At 47.2% G+C, this 14,027-nt stretch overlaps 1 protein-coding gene across 1 annotated transcript in view; it reads left to right on the plus strand.

Annotated features, from left to right (window-relative positions):
• Positions 1-1,306: 1,306 nt before the first annotated feature.
• NHS (NHS actin remodeling regulator) overlaps positions 1,307-14,027 on the plus strand; it is a 296,771-nt gene continuing 284,050 nt past the window's right edge. The window contains exon 1 of the mRNA XM_056861705.1: positions 1,307-1,715. Coding sequence (XP_056717683.1) covers positions 1,307-1,715 — 409 coding nt within the window. The remainder of the gene's footprint in view (positions 1,716-14,027) is intronic.

Below are 14,027 nucleotides of genomic sequence, written 5' to 3' on the forward strand. Positions count from 1 at the left end.
CGAAAGCTCCTACCCTCCCAGAAAATATCCAATATAGTAAACTCAACTGTAATTATGAATATAATTCACAGTGGGTAGCCGTGTTAGTCTGTCTGCAGCAGTAGAAAAGGGCCAGAGTCCAGCAGCACCTTAAAGACTCACAACAATATTTTCTGGTAGGGTATGAGCTTTCGTGAGCCACAGCTCACTTCTTCAGATACGAAGTGAGCTGTGGCTCACGAAAGCTCCTACCCTACCAGAAAATATATGTGTTAGTCTTTAAGGTGCTGCTGGACTCTTGCCCTTTTCTACTCCTGCAGACAGACTAACACGACTACCCACTGTGAAGAAGTGAGCTGTGGCTCACGAAAGCTCACACCCTACCAGAAAATATTTGTGTTAGTCTTGAAGGTGCTGCTGGACTCTGGCCCCTTTTCTACTTCCTCCTCCAAGTCTTTCTGCTGTGCGGGTCCATCGAGGTTCTGGCGCCTTTTACGCACTTGAACACACAGGGGACGCTGTCCTTGCTCCAGACCCGCGCCTTGAAAGGGCAGCTTCGCTTTGTTCAGCCGAAGAGCCCAACTTTCCAAGCGTCCAGCCCCTCCCTCCTTTCCATCTTCTGTTCTTACGTGTTTGCATGCTTTTATATTACCCGGTTCAAGCCAGCAAAAGCCATCGCGGTCACCTTTTCTTCCTGCTCTGCGATCCTATTTAGACCAAGTAAAGCCAGCTTCTTTTGGACCTGACTGTCTCTGATGTGGTTTTGGGTTCCGATTCAGGCCAAGGGCTTCCACCCTTGCCCTTGCCCCAGACCCGCGCCTTGAACGGGCAGCTTCGCTTGGTTCAGCCGAAGAGCCCAACTTTCCGATCTCCCAGCCCCCTCCCTCCTTTCCCCCTTCTGTTCCCCAAAAACCCCTTTCGCCCCTCTGCAGGCGGCTGGTGACCCGCGCGGGGCCTGCAGTGACCCCGCGCGGTGGCGAGGCGGAAATGCCTCCCCCGGCCTCTCCCCCCCCCCGGGAGTGGGTGGGTGTCTCCCCCCCCCGCCCCCTCCTCCTCCTCCTCCTCCTCCTCCTCCTCCTCCTCGCCAAAGGTCCAGGCGCATTCCTGGCTCCGGGTTTTCAAAGCCACCCGTTCCCAATCCCCCTCTCCGGCGCGCCGGAGGCTGGGGCTGTCTGGGGAGCGGCGGCGGCGGCGGCGGAGGGTCGTGCTGGGCGGCCGGAGGGGGCTCATGGGGGCCCGCCCGCCCGCCCATGCCGGCTGCTAGCAAGCGGCGGCGGCGGCGGAGGAGCAGCCGGGTTGGAAAGGGACGCGGGGCGGCCGCCCGGCCATGCCTTTCGCCAAGCGGACGGTGGAGCCGCAGCGGCTGTGCCGGCAGCCCCACGTCCCCTCCGCGCTGGAGGAGGGGAGCCCGGGCGGCGAGGCTGCGGACGGCGAGGAGCCCGGCGGCGGGGCGGCGGCCGGGCCGGAGGAAGGGGCGGCCGGGGCGGCCGTAGCGGGCGCGGACGGGCCGGACGGCGAGGCGGCGGCGGCGGCGGGGGACCTGGGCTCGCTCAGCCACGCGGCCCTGTCGCGGGTCCTGCGGCAGCTGTCGGACGTGGCCCGCCACGCCGGCGCCCTCTTCCAGGAGCTGGAGGGCGAGCTGCAGGCCACCCACCGGCGGGTGCGGGCGCTGGGCGGCAAGCTGGGCGGCGTCCAGGGGCTGCTGCGCGGCCTCGACCCCAAGCAGGAGGCAGTGCGTAAGTGCCGCCCCACCCCATCCCCATCCCCACCCCCATCCCCTTCCCCTTGGGGTCCCAGGGAGGCGGGCCGCTCGGCCGGGCAGGGGTCGCGCTCGGCTCGGCCGCTGCTGGTCCCCGAGGCGGAGGACCACGCTCGGGAGGCGTGGTGGGGGCTGCCGGCCCCGAGTCCGGCCACCACCTCTCCCCTCTCCGCCACCCGCCCTCCCCTCGGGGGAGCGCTGGGGATCGGGGCCGGAGCGCGCGCAAAGTTTTGCCCGGCTTGTGCCGGCTGCGGGGCTGGAGCGGCCGTCGGGGGCTGGCCGGGGGTGGTGCGGGGCTGAGCCCCCTCCCCATCGCCATCTACAGCGGAAGGGGGGGCTCCCAGGAACCGCCCGGCTCTCGGACGAGGCGCGGCCGAGTGGGTTTCCGCGGAGGGGGCGCCCCGGAGGGATGGGGAGGCGCCCCCCTCGTTTGAGAGGGGCCGAGGAGACCCTGCTCAGCGCTGCGGGTTTTTTTTGGGGGGGGGGCTTTTGATGCGCGCGTCTCCCAGGCTCAGCCTCCCCCCCCCCCGCGGGGCTCTGCCTGACCCATTTTCCTTGCCGATGCGGAGGAGGGGAGGGGAGGGCTCCCTCTCCAGCAGGCGGCTTTCGGCTCCTCTGCGAGGTGGGGGCCAGGTGATCGTCCCCTTAGGGCAGTGATGGCGAACCTTTTAGAGACCGAGTGCCCAAACTGCGACCCAAAACCTACTTATTGATCACCAAGTGCCAACACCGCAATTTAACCTGAAGACTGAGGTTTTAGTTTAGAAAAAGCTCTCCCTCCCTCCAGTGAATAGCTTTTCCCAGGGGCCAGGTCTACCAGCTGGGATGACCTGGCCGCCAGTGGATGGCTTTTTCTAGGGGCCAGGTCTACCAGTTCGGATGACCTGGCCTCCAGCGGGTGGCTTTTCCCAGGGGCCAGGTCCACCAGCTGGGATGACCTGGCCGCCAGTGAATGGCTTCCTAGGGGCCAGGTCTACCAGTTCGGATGACCTGGCCTCCAGCGGGTGGCTTTTCCCAGGGGCCAGGTCTACCAGCTGGGATGACCTGGCCTCCAGTGGATGGTCTCCTAGGGGCCAGGTCTACCAGTTCGGATGACCTGGCCTCCAGTGGGTGGCTTTTCCCAGGGGCCAGGTCTACCAGCCCGGATGACCTGGTCTCCCGGAGCAGGACCGGGGGGGGGGGTTTGAACCGCTCAGGGAATGTTCAGGGAAGGGGGGGAGCAGTTCAAATCCCCCGCCGCCCAGCTGCTCAGCTTACCCACGCATGCTGGCAGAGAGGGCTCAGCGTGCCAAGTCCGGCACGCGTGCCATAGGTTCGGCAACATGGCCTTAGGGCAGTGGTGGCGAACCTATGGCACGCGTGCCAGAAGGGGCACTCAGAGCCCTCTCTGTGGGCACGCGCGCCATTGCCCCAGGAAACGTCCATCACCGGTTACTAGCCCTGATGGGTATGTGCTACCTCCTTATTATAGATGTGGGCCACTGTGAGATACAGGAGCTGGACTAGATAGGTCCAACGCATGTACAGCGGAGGTGAGTCAAAGGTAGGAAATGCACTCAGATGCCTTTTTCAAAGCAGGCCAAAAGGTCTGCAAATTCAAAAGGAACCCCAGCTGAGAATCACTGCCGTAGATTGTTGATTCAGGGAATATCCATTTCTTTAATGTTAACTAATAGTGTTAGCTATTTTTTGTATAGGGATAGATTTGTTATTGTGTTTTTCTTTTAAGACAAAAGATGTTAATGCATGAGTTGTTTTTTTCTAAACTAAAACCTCCGTATTCAGGTTAAATTGCCGTGTTGGCACTTTGCGATAAATAAGTGGGTTTGGGGTTGCAGTTTGGGCACTCGGTCTCTAAAAGGTTCGCCATCACTGCCTTAGGGGAATACCCAAGCTCAGGCCCTCCTTGGTGGTTTCCCATGGGACAGAATGAGGGAGGCTGTTCTGAGATCGCCTGGCTGTTGGTGAAGTGTCTGGTGGAGGAGAGAGGGGCAGGTCCCGTTAATGTTGTGTATCCCTCTGATCCAGTTTTTACCTCTCCATTGATGTTCTAAGACCTCCAGGTGTGTCCTGGCCTTAGGCGAATAGTGGTGAAAGAGCAATCCTGGCTTGGGTTGATTCGGAGGAAGGGGAGATTATCTTTCCTTGCTTAGTAAAAGATGCACTAGTCCTACTTTTGTCACCCCAGATGTCAAAAGCCAAGGGAGGACTTCCGGCATCTGCTAACATCTGCTGAACGTGGCTCACTGCATGTTGAATCCTCTCCTGTCATGGCTTATTTTCATATCTTGTTTTGTTTTTATATTAATAACCTTGTGGTGATCTTATGGTGTTTTTACTGGTAAGCTGCCTCAATCAAGACTCCAGTGGCAGTATGTAAATTTCCTAAATAAAGATTGTTGTAGAAGTTGAGAGCTATATTTCTGAAACATAGGAGATGGGCAACCTGTACAGAGGTTGTTTCAGAGGGTAGCCGAGTTGGTCTGCAGTAGAACAGCTAGATTCGAGTCGGACGAAGGGAGCTTTGACTCCCAAAAGCTCATCCACTGAAAATCTTATTGGTCTGGTGGGATACCTTTGAGTTCCTGTCCTGCTTTCCTTCCTGGCACCCACAGACCACTGTTCTCTCTTCCCTCATACACGTCCAATCTCTAGTCAAAGGCAGTTTGTGGCCCTTAGGTAAAAGGGGCCATGGACTTCTTTGCAAAGCAAAAGGGGTTAATCCTTAGGAGAAGGCCTTTCACCATCCACAACCTCCTTGTGACCAGAGGAGATCAGCATGAAAAGATCGCATTAGATCTGAGGAGGCACAAATTCTTTGTTTGCTGTTCAGCAGAATGTAACTGAGTGTTACAGTAGAGGAGCTTTGCAAGTTAATTAGTGCTTCAAGCTACTCATTAGCTTTACAGTATGCCAGCATTACAAATAGTAGCCAACCTTAAGTGTAGATCTTCGTTGCCCCCCCCCCACACACACCTTTTAGGTGTATCTGTGTTACAAATGCCTGTTGGCTTTAAACCAGAATAACTGTTTTGCCCCATAGGATCCTGGAAAGTTTGGTGAGGGTGCTGAAAATTCTCATCTGGAGATGCCCAATCCACATGATGGGAGGGAAGCTGGCATGGTATAGCCCAGTCTCTTCAGATCTTGGAAACTAAGCAGGGTTGGTACTTGGAAGGGAGACCACCAAGGAAGACTCTGCAGAAAGAGGCAATGGCAAACCATCTCTGCTTTTCACTTGTTTTGGAAGTGCCTTGCTGGGGTTGCCATAAATCAGTTGCAGCTTGATGGCACTTACATACATAATCCACTTGATAGAATTAGAGCACCCAGAATTTCCTGTGATAGGGAAACCGTTAAATCAGTTTAATTCTATAAGATATGTCTTTTGTGTATAAAGGTGTTCGGGATTTTAGATGCCAAATCCATAATCCATCCTTTTGGTGACTGAATAATGAAGACTTCAGAAACAACTTCATTGAAATATCCCCAACACTGCTGAACTTAACAACAAATTGTTAACAACAAATGTCTTGCCATTTTAATAGAAGCTTAATGGGATGCTATCTACCAGCTGATGTTATTTCCCTGGGTGCCCTAAAAGCTTCAACTGCACATTTCCACACACTGAGCCTCTGTTGAAGTTACAAGATAATTTTTCTCTCCAGGTTGTTGTCCTAGTTGGACTGCATGCATTTAATAGCACTCAGCTAGAGAACCAACTTATTCTATAGATGAAAAGGAGGAGGCTACCTCCTTTGTTTCAGTGTGTGTGTATGTGTAAAGTGACCAAGTTGCAGCCAATCTATGGCAACCCAGTAGGGCTAGCCTAAATGGATGATGTCTACTCTACACATTTCCAGCTGCCCATCCAGGAGGAAAACTGAATTAACAGAGAAGGATGGCATGTTTCCAGAATCTGAAAGGGCAAAAGTAATTGTCTCTTACACCAGTGTTGAGGTCACCACTGGATCTTGTTAGTACAGTTTGGTATGGATTGAGCTTAAAGTAAACCCCCACTCAGATGAGGGGCTGTGGCTCAGTGGTGGAGCATCTGCTTTACATGCAGAAAATATCAGGCTCAATCCCCAGCATCTCCAGTTGAAAGGAAAAAAAGGGGCAAGGTAGTAGGTGATGTTAAAGACCTCTGATCCTGGAGAGCTGCTGCCAGTCTGAGTAGACAATACTGACCTTGATGGACCAGCAGTCTTATTCAATATAAGGCACTGTCATGTGTTCATGTACCTTGCTGCTGCAATGTAATGATCACTGTAGGCATGTGAAGAATATGCGTTGGGTTGTTCTGTAGACAGTTTAGTATCTGGTAAAGTAGTATAAATTGGTTTTTTTGTTATGAAGCCAATTTACAACTTAATCTACATTTAGCACTGATTTACACCTGCAACACTATTGCATACAACTTTTTTCTTACTGGGTATATCACAAAAAATTACTGGTATTTGGCATCATACATTTGGACAGTACTCTGACCCCCCTCCAAATAAACCCTAAAAGCCTTCATTTGCGTAAAAATAGTATGTCAGGGAGAATGGTGTATTATAACCATTCTCACCAACTTGTATATGGAACTGCAAAAATAGGGAAATAATTCCCCACCCCCCAGTGCTGTTTCTGCATGGAGAAATGGCTTGGGGGGAAGGCAGGAGTCCTTCCTCCCCCTGTGGTCTTCCAAGCCCATTTGAACTTTATTTTTTAAAAGCCATTCCCTCAACTGCTATATGGCTGCAGGGAACCCAAGTTGGGTTTGAGAGACTTGGAGCTGATACTTTAAAAACCTGGGCATCTAGTTCGGACCTTAGTCCACCTGGGTAGGATTTGTATATTCGCTGTATCTTGTTATTATAAGGGTTGCCAAGTAGTAGAATCAGATGATGTAGAATGGTTTTCTTACAGAGGCACCCTACTAACTACCATGGATGGTATTATATGGGTCTAGAATCTTTCTGACTCTCAATTGAGGGTAGCTCACTCACTACCTTGTGCTGGGTTGACCTGGGGAGGGTTTCGAAAAGGTAACTAAGGATTACTTAGAAAATGTCCAAGGGAGGAACACAAGGGAAGCGACAACAGATGAGCTTTAGTATTTGGCTTTAATTAATTTTTTGAACAGACAGGATAAAGCCTCATGCTGAGAATGTTTACTTATCCTACAATTTTCTTTTCAGCCTTGTCTGTTCTCTAGCAGACAAGACCTCCTAAAGACCAAATGACAGGTTTCACCTGCTTGTTTCCCACCCACCCCAGTGAAACTTGAACTTTTCTGTTGTGGTTCTGCCATTTCCCTTCTGCTTTTAAACCAAACTTTTCTGAGTTAGAGGATTACACATAAAAGAAACAGAGAAAGAGAAGATCAATTAGGGCGGAAATTCTTTCATTGTGATCTCCCACAGACGTGGGAAGGATGAAATTTAGTTTTTGCAGGACTGTTTGCCCAGTCACAATTTATTAAACCAAATATTTTCAGGTCTGAGGTATACACATCTTTTAATTCTTACTTAGAGAGGAAAATTTCCTGCCTAACTGGAGAATAAGCAGTGAATTTCTGAAGCCTCAGTTACGGAATTACGTGTGCTCAGGCATCTCTTCAGCTCTGTTTCTTGTTGTTTAGGAAAAATCATCATTGACCCTTTTCTTCTTCTCATACATACCCCAGCTATGTATCTTGATTTGCATATGCTGAATATTCAGGTTTTTGAAATTTGACCATTGTTCGAGAGAGTAAAGATTGTAAGAACCATGAGTGGAAGATCGATTTACAGAAGGGATCTCATCTCACCATCTCCCATTATTTTCTGCAGTGTATCATGGCACCAAAATGCTGCTGGAGACTCTTGGGAACAGAATGGGGTACAGCATGGGGAGTGGGTAGCATAATGCGTGCACTGAAATCCCAGGCCAGCAAGGCTACCTTCCGGCATGAGCTTGTGCAAGAGCAGCCGTGGATCCAACCCAGTATAGTAGAGCAGAGGGATCCTTGATCTTGGCCAGCATAGGCATTTATGATGTTCTTAATATTTGATTACAATATGGTTACATTCCTAGGGTTTTGTTACCTTGAAACAAAATATAATGCTTAAAATGTATGAAAATTACAATTGGATACATGTGTGGAAAAATGAAAAATTGTCATATAACCAGTAGAAATTTCTGTAGTTCTGTGACCAAGTTTGAGTGTCTGTATGTGTATGTATTGTTAGATCAGAAAAATGTAGCTTGTACAAGAAAAGTTATTTTAAAGTTCAGAAACTTCTATCGATTTAAAGTCTTGAAATAAACACACATGTTGAAAGGTCAGATTTGCAAATGAGCTTGTGTGGACTACAGTTAACATCATGAGCAAAAACCTGTAATAACTTTTTTCCTTGCTAAGAAGCCACATTGGGAAACAGTGGAGAAAGCAGTCAGATCATGCAGTGCTTGGCAATACACAAAAAGCTGATTCTTGCCCAGCGATTGCCTCACATGAAACCAGAGGGTGCTGCAGAAGCCTTTGAGGCCTCGCCTCAGAAGGCTGCAAGCGAATGCATCATGACCCAGACAGACTGGCCGCAGAGCAGCTTATCCAGGCAGGATCTGACCCCCAGTGAAGACGCTGGCCATCCCTGCTTGATGTTACCCCTTTAGCAGACTTCCATGCTCACAGTCATAGGATGACTTAAATATGACAGAACTAATAGAGGTTGAGTATCCCTTATCCGGACTGCTTGGGACCAGAAGTGGGCCGCATTTCGGATCTTTCTGTATTTTGGAATATTTGCATATACATAATGAGATATCTTGGGGATGGGACCCACGTCTAAACACAAAAATTCCTTTATGTTTTACATATGTTTTATACACATGTTAAACACATACCCTGAATGTAATTTTAAACAATATTTTTAATAATTGTGTGTACACTGAACCATCAGAAAGCAAAGGTGTAACTATCTCACCAGAATATCTGTATCAGCTGTTAAACAAGACAATAGCAAACTTGGAAGGCTTTAAGAGGGGAGTGGACATATTCATGGAGGAAAGGGGTATTCATGGCTATTAGTTAAAATGGATACTAGTCATGCTGCATACCTATTCTCTCTAGTATCGGAGGAGCATGCCTATTATATTGGGTGCTCTGGAACACAGGCAGGATGGTGCTGCTGCAGTCGTCCTGTTTGTGGCTTCCTAGAGGCACCTGGTTGGCCAGTGTGTGAACACACTGCTGGACTTGATGGGCCTTGGTCTGATCCAGCAGGGCCTTTCTTATGTTCTGTGTTATGTTAACTAACAATGGCAGGCTTTCACTAAGATGCAGTGTACACTGAATTTTATTTTATTTTAGGTGAGAGAAAATACTGAAAACAGTTGAGGGACCAGGAAGTGATCAGGAGTCAGGAGAGGCTGGGCGGCATGGATCTGCTTGCATGCTGGCTCAAAAGGTCCAGTTTTCGGATCAGTCTGGATATCAGATAAGGAATATTCAATCTGTAGCATTCTTGCAAATTCACCCTAAGCTTAGGGGAATCTTAGGAGATGATAGGTATAGGTTGGAACACTATCATATTGGGATGGCGGAAGTGCTGGACAGTGATTATTTTAGCCAGAAAGGTGGGAAGGTGCACCCATTAGCCCAGTTCCATATCCCTGCCCACTTCCCCAGAATTATCAATGAGTTTCATTTGCTTGGCAGCCTTGAATGCCTTCTTCTGTGAAAATGGATGAGGTGGCAGTGATCTTGGGACAGGTGGTAATAGAAGTGGGTTAATAGAAGTGGGGTACCTAGCTGTAGCTCTAGTTCTGAGCAACACTGGAGGTCTCTTCACAAGTTACTATCGGGGGACTTTGGCGGAAGCAAGATCATGCCTACAAAAATTACTGTGACCCCATATGTGTATGGTATAACTGGTGAACCAAAGTATGCATGCATGAAAACGTATGGGTCCAGGTCTTGTATGTGCTATTGGGACCTTACATTTGACAGGGTTTCTGAATGTGTAGACAAAGTCTGTGGGTACATTGTATGTGCATAGTTGGTTCACAATTACTCCAATGAAAGTGAGGAATAGGGATGATTGTGCCATAGCATATGATGATCTTTTGAAGAGACTCCCCAAGTACATGGACATGGCAGAATTAGATGGGAACAGATAATTAGCATCACCTGTTCTAGGCTGATCCTGTGATCTTAGATTCCTGCTGTATATGATTCGTGAAGTTCTACAGGTGCAGGGTGTTAGAGATATGGGGCTGGATCCACTGGAGTGTTTCTTCATACAGAAGGATTTCCACCCATGAAGCATGATATTCTCACCTCTCTCCTACTGCAGCAGCCCCAAACACCTCTCAAATCCTGTTCCCTGGGGGTTACCTGTCCCTCCAGGAGTAGAATGTCAGGGGTGTTTTGGGTTGCACCAAGAGGGAGGAAGTGTGGAAGTTGTGTTCCATGGATGGAAACCATTCAGTCTGCAGAAACACCCTTATGGATCCAAGCCATTATTACCAAAATTATGGGACTGTTAAAAAAGTGTGTGTGGGATTAGGGTTAATATTCATGTCCCTTGTTCAGTAAGTTATTTTCATAATAAATCTTGTGTGTAGTTTGTTTACAAGACTGTTCTTGATAAGAGAGAAGTAATAATATCTGCACAAGAAAATAAAGTGAACATGGTGTTGTAGTTTCCAAAGTCAAGCCGTTACTGTGAACTGCACTTGTATAATCTTCACACATGGTGCATGAGATGAAGATTTCCCCCCTTCCTATCAGATATAGTCTTTTGTATGACGTGGCCCTTGGAATCAACCAGGTGCCTGTTTTATATTGAGAAAGACTTTAGCGTGACTTTTCTGGAAACGAAATTGGAAAGGAGAAGCTTCTGGAGTATTTCCAAAACCTATTGTTTAGTATGACCTGAGGCTGAAGGAATGAGATGTTTAGGAGAGATTGTGAATATAAAATATAACAGTGCCAGTCAAATTCTACTGTGCCTCCAGTGAATCAGATTTTGTTGACATATCCTGAGTAGAGTTGTCTGTCTTGTGATTTATGCTCCAAGGATCAGATTATATTTGAGCCAACATAGGTATGTGGGGTAGGGGAAGTGAAGGGAGAAACAGGCATAACAAATTGCTTTGGCACTGAAACAGAAAGGGGGGAGGGAAATGTGTTGAGAAAATGGTAGAGCGTTCCAAACTGAAGGCTCTGGTCTGGATCCAGAGAGCTACTTAGAATCATGGAAGGGACTTCTGCTAGCCCTGTGGAACGTTCTGCATTGCCCTCTTGGACTGTAGTCTTCCACGCCTTATGAATAAAAGTTGTCGAAATTCCCACACTTTCCAAAGCAGTTTGCTGCTCTTTATTTACGGGTTGGGGAGTTGCACCTGGAGAAAAACAAGGCTTATTCTCACAGAGCCTTCTGCATGGTTCTTTGGACAAGAGACCACCGGTGACATCCCAAACACCTTCCAGACTACTCTGGAAGTGGTGACATCCCAAACACCTTCCAGACTACTCTGGAAGTGGTGATGACATGACACTCTCCCCTCTCCAGGCCACCACCTGACCAATGACTGTCTCTGACTACTGTCTAATAAAAAGGATCGTGGTTTCAGGATGCACGCTGATTTTTAATGGCAACATTTTGGTGTCTGGAGAAGAGGAAATATGATCAACTGCATTTTTTATGGGGCAGGGGTAAATGTGTTAGTACTTGTGTGGTCTGCTGAATAAAAGCTAGGCTTCTTTTCCAAAATATGTTTTATATCATCTAACCAGAATTTGATATAAAACTGTCCACTGACATTGCTTCAAGTATAACACTGAGGGGGAGATGAATTCACCCCACTTGAGCTTATATGGTTTATACATAATCTGTTTGGGTTGTGTTCTTTGATCTCTTTGAAGTAATTAGCACGAAGTGAAAGTCAGTAGTTTTTTCTAATTCCTCTGGAATTTATATACAAATGCTGACATGTTCAAGGAGAGATAAATTAAAACATTAGAAAAAAATGAAACTGCCACCACGCCAGCTCCTCAGGGTTAAGACTATAATTCAAAGAAAGGACAGTATACGATGTGTGTTTTAGCATGTTTAAAATACTGTTTTAATTATATAGTTATTTATTCTGCACTAAATGTTTCAGCTGCTGTCTTCTCACAGCAGTTATTAAAGTGACACATGCATAACATATTTAATGGATCTTAGATAGTTTGTGCAATCCTAATCAGTGTTACTCCCTTCTTACCCCACTGACTTCAATTATTTAGGAAGGTGTAATTCTATTTAGCATGGCACCATTAGTCACTTTTTTGTTTCTTCCATTCTATCCAGCTTTTGTTGTTTTTATGAAATTATTGGAGAAAATGAGATTTTAAAATTAAATCAGAGGTATTTTTTATTATTATTTTTTTTTAATATAGATTTAGGGATTGACATTTCAGCCCCAGACATGTGTATCTCAAAGGAGATCCTGAAAATATTGACAGAATTGATTTCCAAGTAATAATTTCTTAGTACCATGATCCTGTTTAGGATCCTGCGTAGGAGTAATATTGATTGATTTGTGTAATTTTTATGAAAAAACTCTTACACTCTGACTGGAGTTAATGTACAGGTCTACATTTACTTCCTCCAAGTATTGTCTTTAATATGGGAGCTAGCCAACCTGATCCATACATCTGCCTTGACTGTGGTGTGCCAACAGTGGTCTGTACTACTATCGTTGAAGTAGCATCTTTTTCTGGAAAGCTTGAAGAGCCAGGTGGCTCAGGCTGCCAGTCTATTACATGCCTTTCACTGTTGTATATGGCTTGGTTCATTAGTCTGGGTCATCCTCAGCAACTGCAGAATTGTTTGGCCCGTGGTCATGTTTGTAAGCAGTTTGGGGCTGAATAGAAAAGGTAAGATAGAAATATTTTAAATACACAATTAAATGAAGTATTGCAAACATCTCACAAGTAGAATAAAGACATCTTGGTTTCTCTGCTTTTCACTTGGTGGTTAGACATGAATATTCCATCACCTTAGGGTAAAGAACAGGCATGTGGTTGTGCTAGTGGCTAGGGTCCAACACAGCAGGGCTATCATAAGCAATGATTTTTATTTCCCAGCAAGAGAGCAACCTATGCCGATTGTTTGGTTTCAGCAGTTGTAAAACTGGGATGGATCTCACTGACAGGACAAAGGCACCAGTTGTGCCTTCTCTTACCACTTAAGGAAGAATCAAACCGGCCTACAATCACCTTCCCTTCTCCCCCTCACAACAGACACCCTGTGAGGTAGGTGAGGCTGAGAGAGCTCTAAGAGAGCTGTGACTAGCCCAAGGTCACCCAGCTGGCTTCATGTGTTGGAGTGGGGAAACCAACCCGATTCACCAGATTAGCATCCACAGCTCACGTGTAGGAGTGGGGAATCAAACCCAGTTCTCTAGATTAGAGTCCACTGCTTCAAACCACCGCTTTTAACCACTACACCACGCTGGCTCTCTACACCTAAGCCTTTTCCCCATGAACTCCAGACGGTAGGATTATTGGGTCTCATATCCACTAGATAATCACCTGCAGTTTAGCAAGTCAGTGGCGGGACCTTTCATAGTGTGACTGCATCTGTGCCTATTCTATGGGTAGATTGCATGGGCATTGTTTGTCTAGTTTGTCATCTTGTAAGAAAAGGGACCTGGAGAGCAATCCTGAACAGCTCTGCTCAGTATCCTAGATTTATCAAGTGAAATAGCTCTATCTACTCCTGGGAAACTGTTGTTAGGGTTACATTGACAGTGTGGGAAAGGTCTCAACCTTAAAAGCTCAAGTTGCTGCATTGTAGTTTGTTCACTGACTTTTAGAAACAGCTTTTTAAAAATTCTAGCCATTTCTTAAAATTGGTAACAGGCTTAGTAGCAAGATTTTCCTCTGTTCAGCGATTATTGAACAATTTAATTAAATTTATTCCTATAGCAATCATTTTCTCCCCCCCCCCCCCTTCAACCTTCACACTAACCTTGGCTTACCGTGCTTCTTGATTCCATATGTCATGAAGTAGTTCTGCTTTACTCATTCAATGCATTTGTACTTAGCTATAAAGTGCTTCTTCACCCACCACTTATAATTAATTTGTGGAATTTACTGCTATAGACTAGTGATGGCCACTAAGTTACATGTCTTTAAAAGGGGATTAAACAAATTCATGGAGGAGAGGTCCGTCAACAGCTATTAGCCATGATGGCTAATTGGTATCTCAATGTACAACAGCAGAAGACGTTTGAATGCCTGTTGTTGGAAGATAAGGACAAGGGA

The sequence above is a fragment of the Euleptes europaea genome, chromosome 16, assembly GCF_029931775.1.
Source record: "Euleptes europaea isolate rEulEur1 chromosome 16, rEulEur1.hap1, whole genome shotgun sequence".
Taxonomy (NCBI): domain Eukaryota; kingdom Metazoa; phylum Chordata; class Lepidosauria; order Squamata; family Sphaerodactylidae; genus Euleptes; species Euleptes europaea.